General features: G+C 40.4%; 1 protein-coding gene across 1 annotated transcript; it reads right to left on the bottom strand.

The window, feature by feature from the left end:
• Positions 1-302: 302 nt before the first annotated feature.
• LOC134359380 (cytoskeleton-associated protein 4-like) lies at positions 303-20,252 on the bottom strand. The gene is made up of 2 exons (XM_063072541.1): positions 19,810-20,252; positions 303-1,721 (listed from the first exon to the last, which is right to left on the bottom strand). Exons 1-2 carry the CDS (start codon positions 20,101-20,103, stop codon positions 486-488), a joined length of 1,530 nt encoding a protein of 509 aa, XP_062928611.1. The 5' UTR covers positions 20,104-20,252; the 3' UTR covers positions 303-485.
• Positions 20,253-20,911: the final 659 nt, after the last annotated feature.

Here is a 20,911-nt window from a genome sequence, read left to right as displayed (position 1 = left end):
ATCACAAGTATGATTTGCACACTTTTTGACTCAGTGACAAGGGTCACAGTTGATGGGTTATAAGTTTCCTAAGCCAACTTACTATATTGCACAATTTAAATAAATTTTTGGTCAACACATTCAAATGTTTAATGGTGGCTTAACACTTTAATTTGTGATGAGTGATATTTCAAATTTAGATAAGTTTGCATTTGCTATACCTGCACAGAGTCTGCATCTGTAATCCGTGACTTTTTACGGTGAAGGAAGCAAAGGACAATATGTTTATTTGGAAGAACAGTCATTACTGCTTAAAGGTTGGTTTCACTGGTTTTCAGTTGAGAAGCAAACTAGCATTAACCAAGGTTATTTTCATAATTATTATTTAATTGCAAAATGCAGCAGTACATTAAGTAAGTTTGTATTTCATTATAAAAACATTCTAACACAAATCTCTTTCCATTTTCTCAAGAGCTGCATTTTATTGAAGTTGCTTCCCTGGTAGCTTATCGTAAGCTGCTTAATGACACTGATAGTTTATCAACATCAGATTGTAACTCGTTCAGAGTCAGCTTTAGGGATGACAATTCATCCTTAGCTGTATTAGTGTTTTCAGATTCTGTGAGCAGGCTCTCAACAGATGCCCCTAAAAGCTCCAGATCATTCTTGACTTCATTGATTGAAGACCTCAGTTCATCCATGGATGTTTCCAATGATGATAGTTTCTCGTGGAACTCAGACTGCACATTGTCTTCCACTGAATTCAGCGCAGCTCCCATTCTCTTAGTTTCTTCACCAATTCCATCCACATTTTGTTCCAGCTGCTTTAGCCGCTCATTATATTTGGACTGAATTTCCTCAGTCTGCCGTTGCTGACGTGATCCAAGAGCTTGCATTTCACTTTGAAGGTTAAGCGCTCTATCAGTTGCCAGACTTTGCACATCTTCCAGGTTTGATTTTAGTGCCTGGAGGTCACTGCTGAGTGACTCATGAGACTCAAGAACACTCTTCAGGGTGCCCTGTATTGAATCAAAATTGTAGTACTCTATTTTTTCCGACAAGTGTGTAGCAGCTGTATTCAAAGCCATAATGTTCTCTTCTGTGGTGATTAACCGGGATTCAAACTTTTCATTGTTCTTCTCTACATTCTCTATAGTATTACTTGCTTCTGATATCATTGTCTTTATTTGCTCATTCAACTTCTTCTTCGCTTCCTGTAAATCCTGCTGACTTTGGTGAATTTCTTCAGATATACCATTGACAATGTTTTCTGTTTTGGAGACTGATTCCTTCAGTGTACCATATGCAGACTGCTGTGACCGTAATGTACTTTCCAACTGATTATATTTATCGACTAAAGATGTAGTTTCTTGACTCTTCGTCTCAACCGCTAATTCTAATGACTCAATCTTTGATTTAATTGCATCAATATCATTCTGACTCTTCCTCTGAAGCTCTGTAAAAACAGCGATGTTATCATGGATTGATTTGGTTAATTCTGTTAATCTTTCTTCTACTGTTTTTTCAAGAGAAGTGAAGTCCCTTTCCCTCGCATCCCGTACATCTTGGATGCCATCAGAGAGATCTCGCAGTATTTCAGTCTGTAGTTTCTGTAGAGTTTCACCAATTTGGGTTGTCTTGCTTTCACCCTTCAAGACTGCATTGTTAGTTTTTTGCAGTTCCTGCTGATTGCTATGAAGCACTGATTCCAGTTTGTTCATCATGACTTTTGTTGATTCCACCTGAAACAGATGAAACATTACAAAGATACTGGTGAATGGGAAGAGAACAGGATAAATATTGATATAATTTTATTTCTTCAAACTGCATAAATGTCACTAAATGCTGAACCTTAAGAGTAATTAATACATTGACATTCCTTCATATATTACTATATATTTACAAAACATATAGTTAAATAAAAACAAATACTAAATCAATAATATACAATCAATTCCATCTGAGTTGCTAATGGGTGATGTCTTAACTACTAGATTCTGGAATGGTTCCAGAGGACTAGAAAATTGCAAATGTCACTCCACTCTTCAAGAAGGGAGAGAGGTAGAAGAAAGGAAATTATTGGCTAGTTAGTCTGACCTCAGTGGTTGGTAAGATGTTGGAGTTGATTGTTAAGGATAAGGTTTTGGGGTACTTGGAGGCACATGATAAAATAGGCCAAAGTCAGCATGGTTTCCTGAAGGGGGAGTCTTGCCTGACAAATCTGTTGGAATTCTTTGAGAATATAATAGGCAGGAGAGTCAGTGGATGTGGTTTATTTGCATTTTCAGGAGGCCTTTGACAAGGTGCCACACATGAGGCCGCTCAGGAAGATAAGAGCCCATGGTATTACAGGAAAGATACCCCAATGTCGTTAGAGCATTGGCTGATTGGCAGGAGGCAAAGAGTGGGAATAAAGGGAAACTCTTTTGATTGGCTGCTGGTGGTGAGGTGTTCTAGAAGGGTCAGTGTTGGGACCACTTCTTTTTATGTTGTATGTCAATGATTTGAATGATGGAATTGATGGCTTTGTGGCTAACTATACCTTTTCAACAAGTGTAAAGCACAAGGCAGAAGCATGATGGAGTACTTTCCATTACCTGGATCTATGTAGCTCAAACAGGAAGTTTAACACCATTTACAATTAAGCAACATTACACTCTGGTTACAGTCTATCTCAACTGAAAAATGCACTGCAAATCTCTGTCAAGTCTGAAAGTACTTCCCAAACCCGTGACATCTACCATTAATAAGGAACTGCTATACAGAAATACCACCACCAGTAGTCACACACAATTCTAACTTGCCATATCTTGTAACTGGGTCCAAGTCTTGGAATGGCCTATCTGAGAGCTTTCTAGGTTTATCTCCACCATAAACACAGCAGTAGGTCAAGAAGTTGGCTCACTACACCACCTTCTCAAGGGTGAGGTACTCATTAAATCTTGAGGTGAATGAGAAAAAAAAACTATGCCCACCACTAAAACTGACCACTCACTGTTGTAAGGTACCAACACCCCTACTAGGCAATGATAATTGGTCCCAGAGGGCAATACTCTCAGAGTAGCAAAAGAAGATTATGCCAACTTGTCCAAAAATACCTAAGGTTAACAAACAGTATTGCTAGCACTGCAAGATTTTCTGTCTTCTTCAATGCAAGTAGCAATGCTATTCCATGTTACTGAGCTGGCAATGGGTACCAGAATGCACTACCACTCAACTACATGACCACTACTGTCTTACATTTTTTATTTTAGCTCCTAGATTTGATATGTAGCCTGTTCCCCAAAAAATTGTGGTTGAATTCTTGCCATTACACTGAGCATTTCTGTTTTTAACACTGCACAATGCAGGAGAAATTTATTTTGTATCAACACTTAACAATTTTTGCAAAAACAAACTACCAACAGTTTTGTTTCCATTCATGTAACTTCTAACTGATATTTGGAAAGTTCACTTACAATAACTCAAACTCCAGCTATCTCAGATTACAATAGTGCCCAGTATGAATGGAAGCTTGCATATTATGTAACTGATAATTATTAAGGTGAAAAAATTTTTTTATAGGCATCCGTTAGTCTCTTGAGACCATGGATTTGTGCCTTGGAAGGTTTCCAGGGCGCAGGCCTGGGTAAGGTTGTATGGAAGACCAGCAGTTGCCCATGATGCAAGTCTCCCCTCTCCAGGCCACCGATGTTGTCCAAGGGAAGGGCATTAGGACCCATACAGCTTGGCATCGGTGTCGTCACAGAACAATGTGTGGTTAAGTGCCTTGCTCAAGGACACAACACGCTGCCTCAGCTAAGGCTCAAACTAGCAACCTTCGGATCACTAGACCATCGCCTTAACCCCTTGGCCACGCGCCAACAGGTGAAGAAATTATATAATACTAAAACTCAAGAAACCCATCTTAGTGATGTGTTGCCATTCAAATAGGGTTAATCATATGCAGTGCCTGAAGCGTGACTGCATGCACATTTGGATACAGTCACTCATTCAGAAAGATCATATGGGAACTGAATTTTAAATTGTATTACATAGAGTAAAGCAATATAAAATGAAAATAAGGAATAATTCATCACGTTTACCTTTTGAATGCTTATTTTTATAATAAACTTTCATGGTCAAAATTTAAATATTTTCCCACCAATTGTCATTATAATGGTTACAAATTGTCTTTCATATTTAAAAATACATTTATAGATGGACTATTTCTTTGAATCTCATTGGACAAAGATTTTAAAAAAGCATTCAAAAGAGATAATTTAGGTATTGAAGGATACTTGGCTTGATATTTTCAATCAAACTATTTGATAATTTGTACCCATTGAATTGGTAATCAGGGTCCTGTTTTGCAAATTCATTGAAGAACATCCTGGACAATGTACCATTTCCTCTATGCTCAATTTGTCTGTAAGCTTATGGTATTTTCTTACATCTTGACAGAGCTTTCAAACCCACAGCTTTCCAACTCTAGCATGTGAGTGCTACCCACTGAGTCAAACAGGCAAATAACTGAAGGTGGATATTACTTCAAGCCAGCCGGTGGTGTAGTGGCATCCACACCGAACTTCGATACGAATGTCCCAGGTTTAAATCCGGCTGCTGTTGCCACGCTTTCCATCTGTGTTGGTTTAAGCATTGAGCGTGCAAATCAGCCTCATAAAAAAACAGACAAAAATGCTAAAGAAACAGCAAAGCTGCCACTCCATGTGCCACAAGGTGCGGAAAGGAACAACAACAATATTACTTCAACCTTGAACACTTTGGATACCTCTGTTCATGAGCAAAGACTTTATTGAAGTCTACTAACATCAAATAAATAAAATGCCACAAACAACAGAAATGTGAAACTAATGCTTCATTGGTTTTATTGCTGACATATGCTCATGTTGCCTCACGGTACAGGTGTGCTGGCACCCAATGTGCAAATCCCTTTATAAATTGTAACAGTTATCAGCAGAGCTGAGACGACAGTATCAATATTTATATGGTGCCCTCGACACTGATAAAACATCCCAAAGCATTTAACACTTCTGCGCTGCTTTCAATCTGTCGTAGGAATAATAAACTAAAATTGTGTAAAGCTTGGCTGTGCCTAAATCGTTCAGAAAATACCCAATGACCCACTGTTAAAATTAGTAAAATTTTGACTCAATTAGGGGCTAAAATGTACACATGTCTGGTGCTGTTTTTAGTGTGTATATTAATGAGTACCTATATTTAGAACGTAGGTTAATGACTTAGCATTTTATATACAGATTTGCTCTTTCAAATTCCATGTAAAAGGAAAATTGTTACATTCTTGCATGCCCAGATTCTTGGATTCTAACAGATATTCTTTACATGTCCTCAACTAATTTGATTGTATATCCTATCGTTAATAATCCAATGCTACCAGGCTTGAATGCTATAAGTTATCATTTATTTTATGCACCTAATGCAAAGAGAGTTGTTCCCTTCTTGCTTTCTGTTAGGGTGTATTCTGGAGTTAAGGTATATAGCAAATATTAACTTCACCAGCAACCAATCTTCAAATCTGAATATGGATTGTAGATTAAAGTGTAGTGCAGAACAGGAAACATTTAAATGACTTGCGATGTCTGCATATGCATGAATGCAATCAACACCCCATTGCATCAATATAACACAGAGGCCACAGTTGGTGGGAAAATCCAGGCATTTGAAAACTTACATGTAACTCAAAAGAAGCATTATCAGCGCAGTTTAAATAGATAGAAATTATCCTGTCACCTTTGTCCATTAACATGTAAAAATATGCTGTAATGTGGTCAGGTCTCTCCCTCTCCCTCTTCCTCTCTCCCAACTCCAAAAGTTGCCAGCTTTTGTGAGTCCCAAATAAAGAATTTTATATCTACCAGCTATGTCTCCCTGGTGGCTTCCTTCACAGTTCCAACACTTTCCATGAATGGATCAAAGTTAGCTATTTCAAGGGTGTGCATTAATGCTGCAAGTACCTTGACAAATTTGTGAACATCTTTAAATATTTCTGGAATATTTCATTAAAATCTTCCTCAGATATTGCATTCACAAATAAGTATGCCAAAGAACATGACTACTGAAAGAAACGTAGCCCTAATATCTGAAGGGGTTTATTGATAAAGTTTCAGTAAAATATGCAACTGTGGTATGACAAAGCTAAGTGAAATATGTGATTAATTATGATACTCTTGGGGGAAAGGTATCACAACCACAAATAAATTGAAAGGTCTGAATGGTTCATCATTAATTAAAGTAGATTCGGGATACATAGAATGCAAAACAGTTCAGCTGCTCTGCCTCTATACTCAAATTAATTATGTAATGTCATGTGGAAAGACCATGCTAGTATTCCCAGAATGTGTAACAGAATTAACATTTACAGTGATCCATGTCAGAGGTAAGAATTTGGTTCTGAAACAATCTGGAATATTTGGACAGGAAAAACATAGGCAGAAAATTATGGAAATATTCAACAGGTCAAAAAGCTTCCAACGAAAAAGCTAATCTTTCAGGTCCAAGACCTTTCATCAGAACTTTTCATGAGACAGAGGAGAGGTGAGTCCTTATTAAAAGAGATGCATGATCTATGTGTTTTGGGAGGATGGAACAGAATTAGATGAAGGTGACAACATTATCTGTGGAAATAAAAGTACAATGTACAAACCATTACTGACGAAATTTATTAAAATGAAAACATTCTACTTGTTTGAATTGACTCTTCTCGGGCTTCCAGCCAGTTACAGGTATCAATTTCAATGACAATCTCTGTCACCTTCATCAGCAATTATGCCTGGGCATGTCTAGTCTGATGGTATTTATACCCCGGCTCTCCCTCCTGATTAGTTAGTCCTCATCCAATTAGGTTTCCGCTGTCTTTTTAACAAAGCTGAAGGTCTCACTCTGAGAAAAAACTGGAATTTGATTGTAAACAAGGTGGGACAGTGGAAACCTGATTGGTTGAGGACTAACCAATTAGGAGGGATGGGCAACAGGGGTATAAATACCACTGGACTAGACATGCCCAGGCATCATCCCTGATGAAGATGGCAGAGTTTGTCATCGAAACGTCAGTTAAAATCAATACCTGCACCCAGATGGAAGCCTGAGAAGAGTTTATTTGTCATATATGCCAGGAAAATACTAGATTCTTCTACTTGTTCCTTCCCTATAGCTAAAAATTATCCCACATCTCTCAAAATTCCCTCTCCACTGTAATCTTCAAATTTTTTAACTTTGTCTCCTGACCTACTTTGTCATCTGGTTTATTAAATGGTACAGTGTCAATTTGATTCTTAACCAGCCTTTCCTTTAAATAAAACAGCTAGAAAACCTAAATTGAAAATGGCAATTTAGAAATCGTACAATGGACCTTTGCCACATTCACTAAAGATTATATTAATAAATTAATATACAAATATATATTAAATAAATCAACACATGCACAAATGTATATCAGATGAAACAATGAAATAACACTGGGAAGAATTTAAGCACAAAAAGGGAGAGCAGAATTCCTGCAGGAAATTTTTTCGCTTATTAAAACAGCAATAAAATGTCTGGAAATCCTGGAAAGCGCACGTCACAAGATGGCTTACTTGGTGTAATGAGGGTATACAGTTGATAAATAAAGAGAAAAGAAACACAAAAACCTCCCACAATGAACTATATGAAAAATGTTAGTGGAATGAATTGTAGAAAGGAAAGGAAATGGAGAAATTGATAGGACTCAGTGTGACAACATGAAAGGACTGGTATTCAGCAGAAAAAAGCATGAGGAAATTCATAATTCAAATTAATAAGCTCCCGAGAGAGACAAAACTCATGTTTATAGAGCAATGTGTCACAGCTTCAGGAATCGTGGAAGGATAGAACCATTTATATTTTAATTCTGTTTTATTAACTGTAATTGCTGCTGTTTTCATAGCAGCACAGCATGCAATCAAGCTCAGTAAGATCCCACAAACAAACAAAAAAATCATTAATTGACAAATCATCTTTGCTTAAGAGATATTGATTTAGGTATGGGAGAAAACTTCCTGGCCTTTTTGTAAAAAGATCTGCTGTGGGGTTGCTATGCACTCCTGAGCTGACGAATATTTGCTTAAAGTAACATTAATTGTGAGAGATATTACACAGACCAGAAATTTGGAAACTTAAAACTGAAACTTTTAAGATTGTTAATGTAATGAATAGAGAACTATATCCATTGGTTGCAGAATCTAGATTTGTTTATCAACCTTAAAAGTCAGAGATGAATTGTTGAAGAGTGGACTTATATATAATGTATGCATGAAGTTTCTCATCCTTAATCTGTACTTAGTGCTTGATCAATGATTCATGATGAACTTCAGACTGATTGATATTACTCCTCCAAAGGCATTACAGGATATGGGAAATATAAGCAATGAAGTTAGAAAACAGATCAATCATGATCCAAATGATCAATCAGAAGCAAAGATCTGAAATATTTGCCCATTTAGCAATGCTTGTTAAGGATTGTTAATGATCTTTAACAATGCAATAGCTTTAGGCCAATTCAGAAAAAGAATATTTGAAGCTCAAAACATCACATCAGGCACTTACACTCATCGTCCACTGGGCAACAATGCCTTCTGCGTGTTTCTGAAGCTTGCACTGCTTGTACCTCAAGGAAATCCACAAATGCAGTCTCAACAAAATTTGCCAAATTCAGTGAAAGGATAGATGTCCCCTCCCAGGACAAATCGCCAGCATTAAGGCCACTATTATACTCAGTTGGATTAGTCATGTCATTCATTTCCCTGACAACAGACACGAGAACAAGCTCTGTCATGGGAAAAAGATTGCCAGACAAAGTTGTGCTCAGAATCTCCAGAAGAAGTGCAACTTCCTGAGTATTTGAGAATCTCTGGCTGACAACAATTCCAAATGGAGTAGAAACTTCAATAATGATCTTGGGACTTCGGGTCCATGCATCTGTAGCACTCAACTATGGTAAGTGATGGTAGGAGTGCACCCACTTCACAAGGTACCCAAGTCCTTGCTCTATCTATCTAAGTCCATGGTTTCCATACTGACCTCATCAACCACAAAACCAAATGGAAGCAAGTCATGGAGGGATGGCAGAGCAGAATCGGATGAAATTCCTACAAGAAATAAGGAAAATGCAGGAAAAATATATTGCAAGAAAAAAGAAAATCATGAATGGAAAAATGGCACAAATGTGGCTAACGAGAGAGGTTAAGGCAAAAATAAAAGCAAAAGAAACGGCGTACAAGGAAGCAAAAATTAGTGGGAAAAATGAGGACTGGAAGACTTTTAAAAACTTACAGAAGGAAACTAAGAAAGTCATTAGGAAAGAAAAGATGAATTATGAAATGAAGTTAGCGATTAACATAAAAAAGGATACTAAGAGTTTTTTTAAATATATGAAGAGTAGAAGAGTGACAAGGGTAGATACGGGACCGATTGAAAATGATGCTGGAGAAATTATAATGGATAACGAAGAGATGGCGGAGGAACTGAATGAGTATTTTGCATCAGTCTTCACAGTGGAAGACATGAGCAATATATCTGATAGCCAGAGCTATCAAGGAATGGAATTAGGTACAGTCAAGATTACTAGAGAGAAAGTGCTTGGGAAGCTAAGTGGACTAAGAATAGATAAGCCTCCCAGTCCGGACGAGGTGCACCCAAGGGTTCTGAAGGAGGTGGCTTTGGAGATTGTGGAAGCATTGGAAATGATCTTCCAGGAATCAATAGACTCTGGCATGGTTCCAGAGGACTGGAAGGTCGCAAATGTAGTTCCGCTATTTAAGAAAGGAAGGAGGCAGCATAAAGAAAATAACAGACCTATTAGTCTGACATTGGTAGTTGGAAAGATATTGGAGTCAATCCTCAAGGACGAGGTTATGAAATACCTCAAGGTGCATGACAAGATAGGCCGAAGCCAGCATAGTTTCATGAAGGGAAGATCCTGCCTCACCAACCTATTGGAATTTTTTGAGGTAATCTCGAATAAGATTGACAAGGGAGAGGCTGTGGATGTTGTGTATTTGGATTTTCAAAAGGCCTTCGATAAGGTGCCGCATATGAGGCTGCTTAATAAGATGAGAGCCCATGGACTTATAGGAAAAATATTGAAATGGGTGGAGCATTGGCTGATAGGCAGAAAGCAAAGGGTGGGAATAAAGGGATCTTATTCTGATTGGTTGCCGGTTACTAGTGGTATTCTGCAGGGGTCGGTGTTGGGGCCGCTTCTTTTTACGATGTATATCAATGATTTGGATTATGGATTAAATGGTTTTGTGCCTAAGTTTGTGGATGACACCAAGATAGGTGGAGGAGCAGGAAACGTTAAAGAAACGGAAAGGTTGCAGAGAGACTTAGTCAGTTTAGGAGAGTGGGCAAAGAAATGGCAGATAGAAACATAGAAACATAGAAAATAGGTGCAGGAGTAGGCCATTCGGCCCTTCGAGCCTGCACCACCATTTATTATGATCATGGCTGATCATCCAACTCAGAACCCCGCCCCAGCCTTCCCTCCATACCCATGAGATACAATGTTGACAAATGTACGGTTATACATTTTGGAAGAAGAAATAATCGGGCAGATTATTATTTAGATGGGGAGAAAATTCAAAAATCAGAAGTGCAAAGGGACTTGAGGGTCCTCATGCAGGATACCCTAAAGGTTAACCACCAAGTTGGATTGGCGGTAAGGAAAGTGAATGCTATGTTGGCATTCATTTCAAGAGGAATAGTGTATAAGAGTAAGGAGGTGTTGATGAGGCTCTATGGGGCATTAGTGAGACCTCATTTGGAATACTGTGTGCAGTTTTGGGCGCCCTATCTTAGAAAGGATGTACTGATGTTGGAGAGAGTTCAGAGAAGATTTACGAGGATGATTCCTGGAATGCAGGGGCTAACATATGAGGAGCGTTTGTCGGCTCTTGGACTGTATTCATTAGAGTATAGAAGAATGAGAGGGGATCTCATAGAAACATTTCGAATGTTAAAATGGTTGGACAGAGTAGATGTGGAAAGGTTGTTTCCATTGGTGGGTGAGTCCAGGACAAGAGGCCACAGTCTTAGAATTAGAGGGTACCCAGTTAAAAGAGAGATGAGAAATTTCTTTAGCCAGAGGGTCGTGGATTTGTGGAATTCGTTGCCACATACAGCTATGGAGGCCCGATCATTGAGGGTGTTTAAGGAGGAGATAGACAGGTATCTAATTAGTCAGGGTATCAAGGGATATGGGGAAAAAGCCGGAAATTGGAACTAGATGGGTGAATAGTTTAGCTCATGGGGGAGCTGCGGAGCAGACTCGATGGGCTGAATGGCCTACTTCTGCTCCTTTGTCTTGTGATCTTGTGAAGTCATCCTCAATCCTGAGTGACAGTCTAAGAAGAAGTCATTCAATACCATGCTGCCATACTAGACAAGATACTGCCCACAATGAGTCTTGAAAGCACAACGTCCTAAAGAAGGGAACAACTGAGTCACTCCTACCCTGAAAGTATATAAAATGGACAATAATGCAGCCAATAAGACTTAAGGTAAGTAGTTCATTAGACGAATGGTTTGCATCACAGAGCACCGAGATTGCAAGAGACAATAACAATGTATAAAAAGCATTTTGAAATGTAAATTATACTAATTAGCTGAGGCACTTTACATAGCAGCATTTATAGAGGAATTAGATTACGCCAATGATGACATACTGATGGCAAAAAAATCAATTGGTGAATTGGAAGCACAGCTCTCAATGCCAAGTTGTCCAACCTAATTAAGTATGATCACAAGATTAAGGTGTACAAGATGAAGTTAATGTAAACTTGGAGGGATATGGGCTAATTGGGTACCCTTGCCTAATTTAATTTTTCAGGGAGGTCAACCTCTGTAGACGAGGGATGCATAAATTACTGGGCATGTAGTTACATGAGCAAAGTGCACAAATGCAGTTTAATGCAGAACTGTCAAGCTGTGAAAAATGAAGAGAGTGGAAGTAAAGGGAGATGATCTTTATATAGTAATATTCTTAATAAACTGAAAGAAAACTACTGTCTTGTAAAATCTAGAGTGAAATTTGCTGGGAGATTGGGTTTAAGATTTTATAATGACACAGTGAACCAAAATACTGTAGCAAATAAGATAAATTATATTTGTAAAGTAAAACTTTCGATGGCTATAGATGAGATTATTTGCATGATTCTGGGATCTCTTAAATACAAATGTCATTTGTGAAGATTCACTACATGCCAATAAATTTTATGCCAAGAATCAAGATTTAATTTATTCTTGAGTACCGCATTTGAAAATGCAGTAACTAATTATATTGCAAACCTGAGACGTGCTGTGTTCATCTGAAGGAAGCTATCTTTCTCTGCACTTCTTCAAACTCACCTGCTGATAAACTCTAGTAATTCAGCAACACAAAAGCAGTGACACAAATTGCACAAGTCAACGTACTATAAAAACAATTGACAAAATGTTACATAAAATGTTGAGTTTGGCAAAACAAATTTAATATGTGTAGTGGAAATAGGGACGCATCTGTGACATGGCAACCAGTTATGTAATGAATTAATTCCATTTTAATACGTTCATTGAGACTGATGCTTTCATTTTCCACTTGACTCACCAGCAGAACATTGTTTGTAATTAATTAGGGAAAACCCAAGCTTGCAAATAAAAAGAATAAGTCAGGTAATTCCTGTGTGGGTTCCTCAGTGATGTACCTGCTGAAGAGGTTGCAAGCCATTCAGTTTTCATTCTATCAAACAATGACATCTTGGACAAACAGAGGTGACCCTGCATGATTCCTGAAAGCTTGGTGGGCACCTTTGGCTCAGCACTGTGCTTGGTGTCCTGTGCAAAGGAACTTACAGGTTGAGTAAGATTTTACAGCTCTTTTAGAGCATAAATCAGAAGAAGAAATAGGATCAGGAGTAAACTATTGAGCCTATTATAGTATTCAACAAGATCATGGCTCATTTATCCTAACACTATTTTCCTGCCCTTTCTCCATATCCTTTGACTCCAAGTATCCAAAGAGGTGTCTTGTCTGATAACAGAATGAAAGAATGTTGGAGTGAATTGGTAGCTATGATGGTAGTACTGAGTGAGATCTATCACTGATTACCCCGTCAAAGCAATGACTTGTTTACATTTTGTACATTTACCGTTGCATGGTTCTGAAGTCAACAAAATCTGGAATTTCTTTTTCTTGCAAAGAGGGAAAAAGTGATCAAATGGAAATTTTCAAAATTATGAAAGCTTTGAAGGTATATTGTACTTTTCCCCACCTGTTGTCAGATTGGTAAGGAGAAGGAATAAACTCAGGTTCATTCAATACTTAAATACAGCTGGCCGTGAAGGGAAGTTAATGTAACAGAATACAAGAGTGAAAAGAATGAGAAGTGGAAATTGGAGCAGATACGGCAGAATAATCTTGTTCCAATCCAACTGAATGGACAAGTGGCCAATTTCTGTAATTTCAATGATCCAATCACTTTGATATTGAAGTACTTAAGATATTATCTGCAGAGTTTTTCTTTTACCTTTATCTTCTTGCTGAGCCTAATTTGATTACATTTTTATCCCTGTACTTTCACAATAATTTTCTTTTGTCACAAAGGGTGGAAGAGTACCGCACTGTACAAGCTTTTAGCCCATGATGTTGTGGCAACCTTTTAACCTCCTCCATGATAAATCTAATGCTTCCCTCCTGCATAGCCCTCTATTTTGCTTTCACTCATATGCCTATCTAAGAGTCTCTAATATATCTGACTCTACCACCACCCCCAGTAGGATGTTCCATGCACCTACCTCTCTCTGTGTAAAGGGCTTACCTGTGACATTGCACTATAATTCCTCCAATCACCTTGTGAACCCTTGTATTAGCTATTTCTGCATGGGGGAAGTCTCTGACTATCCATGTCTCTTATTATTTTGTACACCTCTATCAAGTCACCTCTCATCCCCCTTCAATCAAAAGAGAAACGTCCTAGCTCACTCAACCTGTTGTCTAATCCCGGCAGCATCTGGTAAATCTCCTCTGCACCCTCGCTAAAACTTCCACCTTCTTCCTATAATAAGGCCAACAGAATTGAACACAATACTCCAAGTGTGGTCTAACCAGAATTTCATAGAACTGTAACATTACCTTGTGGCTCTTGAACTCAATTCTCTGACTAATGAAGACCAACACACCAAAGGCTTTCTTAAGCACCCTGTCAACATGCACGGCAACTTTGAGCGATCCATGGAAGTGGACCCAAGATCCCACTGTTCCTCCACACTGCTAAGCATCTTGCCATTAACTCTATATTCTGCCTTCATGTTTGACTTTCCAAAGTGTATCACTTCATACTTTTCTGGATTGAACTTTATTTGCCACTTCTCACCCCATCTCTGCATCCTATTAATATCCCTTTGTAACCTACAACAACCTTCTACGGTATCCACAACACCACCAACCTTTGTGCCATCTGCAAATTTACTAACCCAGCCTCCACTTCTTCATCCAAGTCAATTATAAATATCGCAATGAGCAGGGATCCCAGAAGTGATCACCACTAGTCAGCAGCCTCCAGGTAGAAAATCCTCCATCTGCTATCACACTCTACCTTCTGTAGGCAAGCCAATTCCAAATCGACACAGCCAAGTTTCTCTTCATCCCATGTCTCCTGACATTCTTTATTAGCCTACCATGGGAAACCTTGTCAAACACCTTACTAAAATTCATACACCACATCCACTGCTCTCTAAGATATAGGAACACGATTAGGCCTTGATGAATTTGTTTTGTCACTTCCACGAAGAACTCCATCAGGCCCATGAGGCATGACCTGCCCCTCACAAGTCATGCTTACTAACCCTAACCTGCCTAAGCTTCTCCTAATGCTCGCAAATCCTGTTTCTAAGAATATGCTCCATTAAACATAAAAGACTCCCTAGTCTATAATTCTCAGGATTATCCCCATTAGTTTTCAAAAACAAAAGAATAACATTTGCTACCCTCTAATCTTCTACAACTATGTCTGTGGCCAGTGAGGACACAAAGATCATTGCAAGGAGCATCAAACTCTTTCCTCACTTTCCACAGTAAGCAGGGATATATCCTGTCCAGCCCCAGACTCCTATCTATAATAATTTTTTCAAAAATTCCAACACATCCTCTTTCTGGTTGGGGACTTCAACGGGTCCCCAACCCAATGCCACAACCTCCTGTCCCAGTGTGTCTTACATTTGGGGCTCCAGCTGTCTCTGTATTCTGCAGACCAAGCCAAGATTGCCCTCCTCATCTCTCTCTTGACTGGGTGAACTCTGACCTGGGCTGAAACTACCATTTGCAATAAATATGAGCATTTCAACGCTGAGATACCCTGGGATTTTGACCATCCGGGAAAACAGGCAGTGGATCGGATACTTAGCCTACGTTAAGGCCCACACTCTGTGCTGCATTACACCATGGAATTCAGGAGCCTCACGGGTGGAGGAGGGGAGATGCCTCTAGAAGGATAAACACTATGGTGATAAACTGTAGACATTGTTATCTGCTCATTTGGGAATGGGAGCATTTTGTCTTATGTTCTCGCATTGCAAAATGTAGGCATTGCAAAATACAGAGCAGCAAGACATGACCTGCTGGGCATGTCCTCCATTCCCAGAGGGAAAGCAAGGAAAAGTAGCGGAAAACAACAAAAATCTCCCTTTGGTACTGGCTTGCCTTAACTGATAGAAACAAAACTGCAGTGCCTACAATCTTCAAGTCAACATTGATGAATATGCAGGATCAGTGACTGGCTACGTAGAAAGATGCTTTGAGGACATTACTGTGATTAGTCTTTACACTGCCAGAGCAAACCAGAAACCATGGCTGACTGTGCACTGCTTAGGGACTGGGATGATGCCCTCAGATCAGGGGGCAGGACAACTCTATGGTCAGCAAGATCTGCGCCCTCTGTGACAACAGGCACACACAGCGCATGCGACAGGGTATTCAAACCCTAACATACTAAAAGTCCACCCTGCACAAAAATGACAGCGACACCTCCCTTCCTGCCAGACTAAACACTTTCTATGCACAATTTGATGTATTAAACAATGTGCCGTTGGGGAAAGCCCCCTCTCCCCGAAGAACAGGTACCCTCTCTGGCCACGGCTGAGGTGAGGAGGAGCCAAGCCAGAGTAAACTCAAGCAAAGCTGAGGCAGCCACCATCATTCCAGTGGCCAATGGCACCAAATTCAATAACCATGAAGTCTTTTGAGCAGCCCGTACTGGATCATATAAAATGCCACCTTGCAGCTACATTGGACCCTTTCCAGGTAGCTTACAGCTCAAACCAGTGCACTGATGATGCCATAGCATTGGCCTTCCACTCTGTCCTCTCCCACCTAGAAGATGATGCTGTGCCTGACGGGATGTTGTTCATCGACTTCAGCTCGGTATTTAGCATGTTCATCCCTCCGAGGCTGGTGAGTAAACTGCCCCCATTATGACTCCATACCCTTCTCTGTAACTGTATCTTGGACTTTTTTAACAGAACGACCCCAGTCGGTCCAAATTTGCTGCAGCAGCTCAAGCTCCATCACGCTGAGCACTGGTATCCACCAAGGCTGTGTGCTCGGTCCACTGCTGACTCACAAATACACTGCCAGCTTCAGGCCAAATCACAGCATCAAGTTTGCCAATGATACTTCAGTGGTTGGCCTCATCAGCAACAATGATGAGTCAGCACAAAGAGAGGAGGTGGTGCCTTGTCAAATGGTGCCAGAATAACAACCTGAGTCTCAATATGGACAAAACCAAAGAGATGATTGTGGGCTTCATGAAGGCACAGGTCAAGCACTGTCCATTGCACATCAATGGCTCTGCTGTGGAGAGAGTGAAGAGTATAATGTTCCTTGGTGTGCACATAATGGATGATTTAACCCAAACCCACAAACTTGCTCATTAGTCAAGAAGACACAGCTGTATCTACACTTCCTGAGCAGACCAACGCATGCAAGGCTCCATGCCCCTTCTAGCAACCTTCTACAAGGACACCATTGAGAGCGACCTGTCTGCCTGCATCCTTGTGTGGCACGGAGGCTGCGAGGCGTCAGAATGCAAGGCCCTGCAGAGGATAGTTAGAACCACCAAGAGGATCACCAGTGTCTCCGTTTCCCTTATTTGTGATATTAACTGGGCGCATTGCAGACAAAGGACTCAAAGCATTGTTGAGGATCTCTGTCACCCGTCCCACAATCTCTTTGACCTACTACCGTCAGGAAGGAGGTACAGAAGCATCAGGACTAGGACTGCGAGACTGAGTAACAGCTTCTTCTGCCAGGCTGTAAGACTAATGAATACCCTGTTACCACCAAGATCTTGTCACTGGGGCAGCGAGCTGCTCACTGTATTACTTACCTATACTGCAGCAGTTTGAATTTTATTAACTTATTTATGGTAATATTTTGGTTTAGGTGCTCTGTATGTTATATGTTTTGTAGGTGTACCATGGTCTGGAGGGCCATTGTTTCATTTGGTTTTATATATGTACAGTCAGATGATAATAAACTTGAACTTGAAATCAAATTATCTTAAGAACAAGAATTTCCTCTAGAAGGCTGAAATATACTTTACTTCAAGCTGGTGTTGTGTCTCATTGCAAGAGTACAGGAGGCCACAGATTAACATGGGAGTGGGATGGAGAATTAAAATGGATATTAATTCATTCAATTGAATGGAGTTACTCGCCAAAGTAACCCAACCCTCCTGTCTTTGTTTGATTTCTCCATTGCAGAAGGGATCAGATTATGAACACAGAAAACAGTTCATTGCATTAGAAGAAGTGAAACTGAACCAACCCAAGATTTTTTTTAATATAATGATGATTTCCAGTTATGCTCTGCCCCACACGTGGAAACATTCTCTCCATATCCACTCCAATCAAAACCTTAAATGTAAAGTTCTCTATTAGTTTTTCCTTGGGCTTCTTTTCTTCAAGAGACCAAGTCTATTCATAATATCCTGTTACAGTATGTACAGGCTAGTATTTTTTTCGTGAATCTGCTCAACACCCTCTCCAATGTGGCAATCAGAATTGTACACAGTATTAGGGTCTAACAAATGTTTGATACATGTTAAGCATATCTTTTGGGCACGGTTTCCCATTTTACCAACCTGTCATCTATATAATACTAGAACTCTCATGCGCTGTCTGTTTCTCTGCTTGTGACCTCCATTTGGCGCAAATGGTGCATTACAGCAGCACTTTTTCTGGCTCAATTGAATTAAAATGTGCTAACTTCCAGAATGCAGGCAAAGTTCAGGGTTATATATTCGTCTAAAATTGCTCATTCGCCAAAATCATCAGGCTGCTTTTCACCTGAGACCCGATCGGCCATCATGGAAATTGGGACATGACAGCCCGATGCATGCTCACGGCCAGCCTCAGCAGCGACACCTACTGGAGCAAAAGGGAAGGGCAGCTCTATTTCAAGGGGTCACATTCTGCTAATCACCATCAGCATGTGCAGGATTGGGACAGATCTGACTGCTATCCATCAATAAGAAATAATTAAATCTTATTGTAATGACATACTTCGAGACACCCATAAACCCTTTGCTGCAGTAAAAGGATAGCGGTGACTATATCACATCCACTTAGGAGAGCACCAACCACATCATCAAGAATAATCAGCATTCTTTGGTGTTACTGCTTCGTATCTTCTATCCAGCATTAGGGTAAAAAAAAGCCTAATTATGCCGCGTGGAAAGGGAAGGGGGACATTGTGGTCAAGAGATGACGCCAAACGTCATTGGGAAGCGGCAAGGAGAGGGAGAGAACAAGAATCGGATGAGGTCAGGGCCACACAACTCCAGGATCAAAGAGTCAGGACAAAAAACGATGAGAGAAGAAGAGACAGAGGAGGAGAGGCATGCACGTCTCCAGGATCAAAGACAAATGACAAACAGCAGAAGAGGTGAAGAGACAGGGGATGAAAGGGCTGCATGTCTCCAGAATGACAAAAACAGGCACAGAAGGGGGAGAGAGGAAGAGACAAAGGAGCTGAGAAGTGCACATCTCCAGGATCAGAGATAAAGAACAATCAGTAGAAGAGATGAAGAGACGGAGGATGAAAGGACTGCACATCTCCAGAATGACAACGAGAGGCAAGAGGGTGGCAGATAAACCAGAAATGATGCCATCAAAAGTGTCCTTTGTTAAATGAGGAGCAGCTACATTTGTTTTGCTACGCGTCGTTCTTCTTTAATAAACTGAGGTTTTCTACTTCAGTTTCCAAAGCAAAGCGATACCAATATTATTCAGGAAAATTTCATGTTCATTCTGGTCACATCAGACTGCACTACCCTTCTCTCAAAGGGTGCCCCAACGGGTCACCCCGTTGTCTAGTCTTTGATAAGGCTATCCAACTGAAATAGCTTACTGGAGACTGCAGGTTACAACAATGGCAAGATACCCCATATCTTGATATGTTAAGATGCCATTTTCAGAAAAAATTATTATTCCTGCATGGATACCAACTACATGAATTTGCACCCATATAATTCCCACATAACCGCAGTTATAAAGATACCGCTAAGCAATATTTGTTAATGAGAGTTCGTGTAAACGTAACGGAGAATACTGGAGTTAAGCCACATAGCCAGTGCCGTAGTAGGCGCGCCGTTCCCGTTGGGCGTTGGGAACAACGTGGTTTTGAACTTATCAAAAAATACCTCGTGTTAAGAGGAAGCAAATCATTCTTAGACATGTTTAAGCGAGACAATTCAACCAGGGGATCTGACAATAGTGAATGTTTCCCGAAACTGATATTGGGATGGGCAGCACTCTGACCTGTTGAAGGAGCGTTTCCATCTTCTTCGTCAGGTCGTTGCTTCGAAGGGATATCTCTTCGTTCCTTTGGTGCAAATGGTTGATCTGCTCCGAGAGGCTGTGGACATACCAGCCGAAAACTGCAGCCGCTGCGGCTAGGACTAAAAAGAGCAGGACGTTCAGCACTTTTCCAATGGTTGACGGCGACTCAGCGGTCCCCTTGCCCCCCTTCAGGCTCCTCTTTGCCACGTCATCTTGCAAAGCGGACGAACTGCGATCAGAGTGGCTCTTGTTTCTCTGCTTGGTGGAAGACATGCTGCAGATCTAAAAACTGTAAAGAAGTCAAGCCGGGCGACGCGGTTCTAGTGGCTGCAGTCAAAGTTGTGTGCACACAGTGCTTTGCACTAAATGCTGCTTTCGGGGACTCCGGGACGGGCGGGGAGGGGCACTACTGCGAGATCCAGCCCCAGAAGTTACTTAACTCTGATACTTCCAGAGCTTCGGGCTTTCTGGAATGGCGGGACTTGAGGTTGCCACGTACTCTGGGAGGAGAACAGGCTCATTAGGGTGGTGCGGCTCATTTCAGTTACATTTCTTGTCATATTGCACAGTTTTGGCATCTAAAACTATCGGTAACTTGGAATTTAAACCTTCCTCTTCCCTTTTTTTTTAATTGCCCTCTTATTTCTCTGAACGGGATCCATTTCAACTTTTACATTTCAGACCTAATATTTTACTCGAATTTGACAGTTAAATCCCCACCTTACGATTGGTATCGACGACTCCCTGCATGCGTGCACGTATGAAGCTGACCTTTATTTTCAAACCGTAGATCCGTGCTCGTGATTAAATAACAGTTGAAACGAACGATCATGTATAGGCGGTTACGTTCCACTGATTAAAATCGAATCAATGAAACTTCCTTGTGTCGTTCGGCTCCTCGGGACCAGCAGCCCCGTTCATTGTTTGGAGCACTTTTGGCTGCCGTTACCCGAACCAGACAACGTGGCAGTCTGGCTTCGGAGTTCAGGGAAACTCAAGACACACGCCAGTCATCTGTTGTCAAATCTATGAAAGCTAAAACATCTGCAGGATTTTAATGTGTTATTGCCTAAAGGCATTG

The sequence above is a fragment of the Mobula hypostoma genome, chromosome 20 (genome assembly GCF_963921235.1).
Source record: "Mobula hypostoma chromosome 20, sMobHyp1.1, whole genome shotgun sequence".
Classification (NCBI taxonomy): Eukaryota; Metazoa; Chordata; class Chondrichthyes; order Myliobatiformes; family Myliobatidae; genus Mobula; species Mobula hypostoma.
This window is presented reverse-complemented; position numbering and strand designations above follow the sequence as displayed.

Coding starts and splice junctions, on each gene's coding strand:
- LOC134359380 (XM_063072541.1), bottom strand. CDS start 20,103: ATGTCTTCCACCAAGCAGAGAAACAAGAGCCACTCTGATCGCAGTTCG. Junction 1,722..19,809: donor TGGAAACGCTCCTTCAACAG/GTCAGAGTGCTG, acceptor CATCTGTTTCAG/GTGGAATCAACAAAAGTCAT.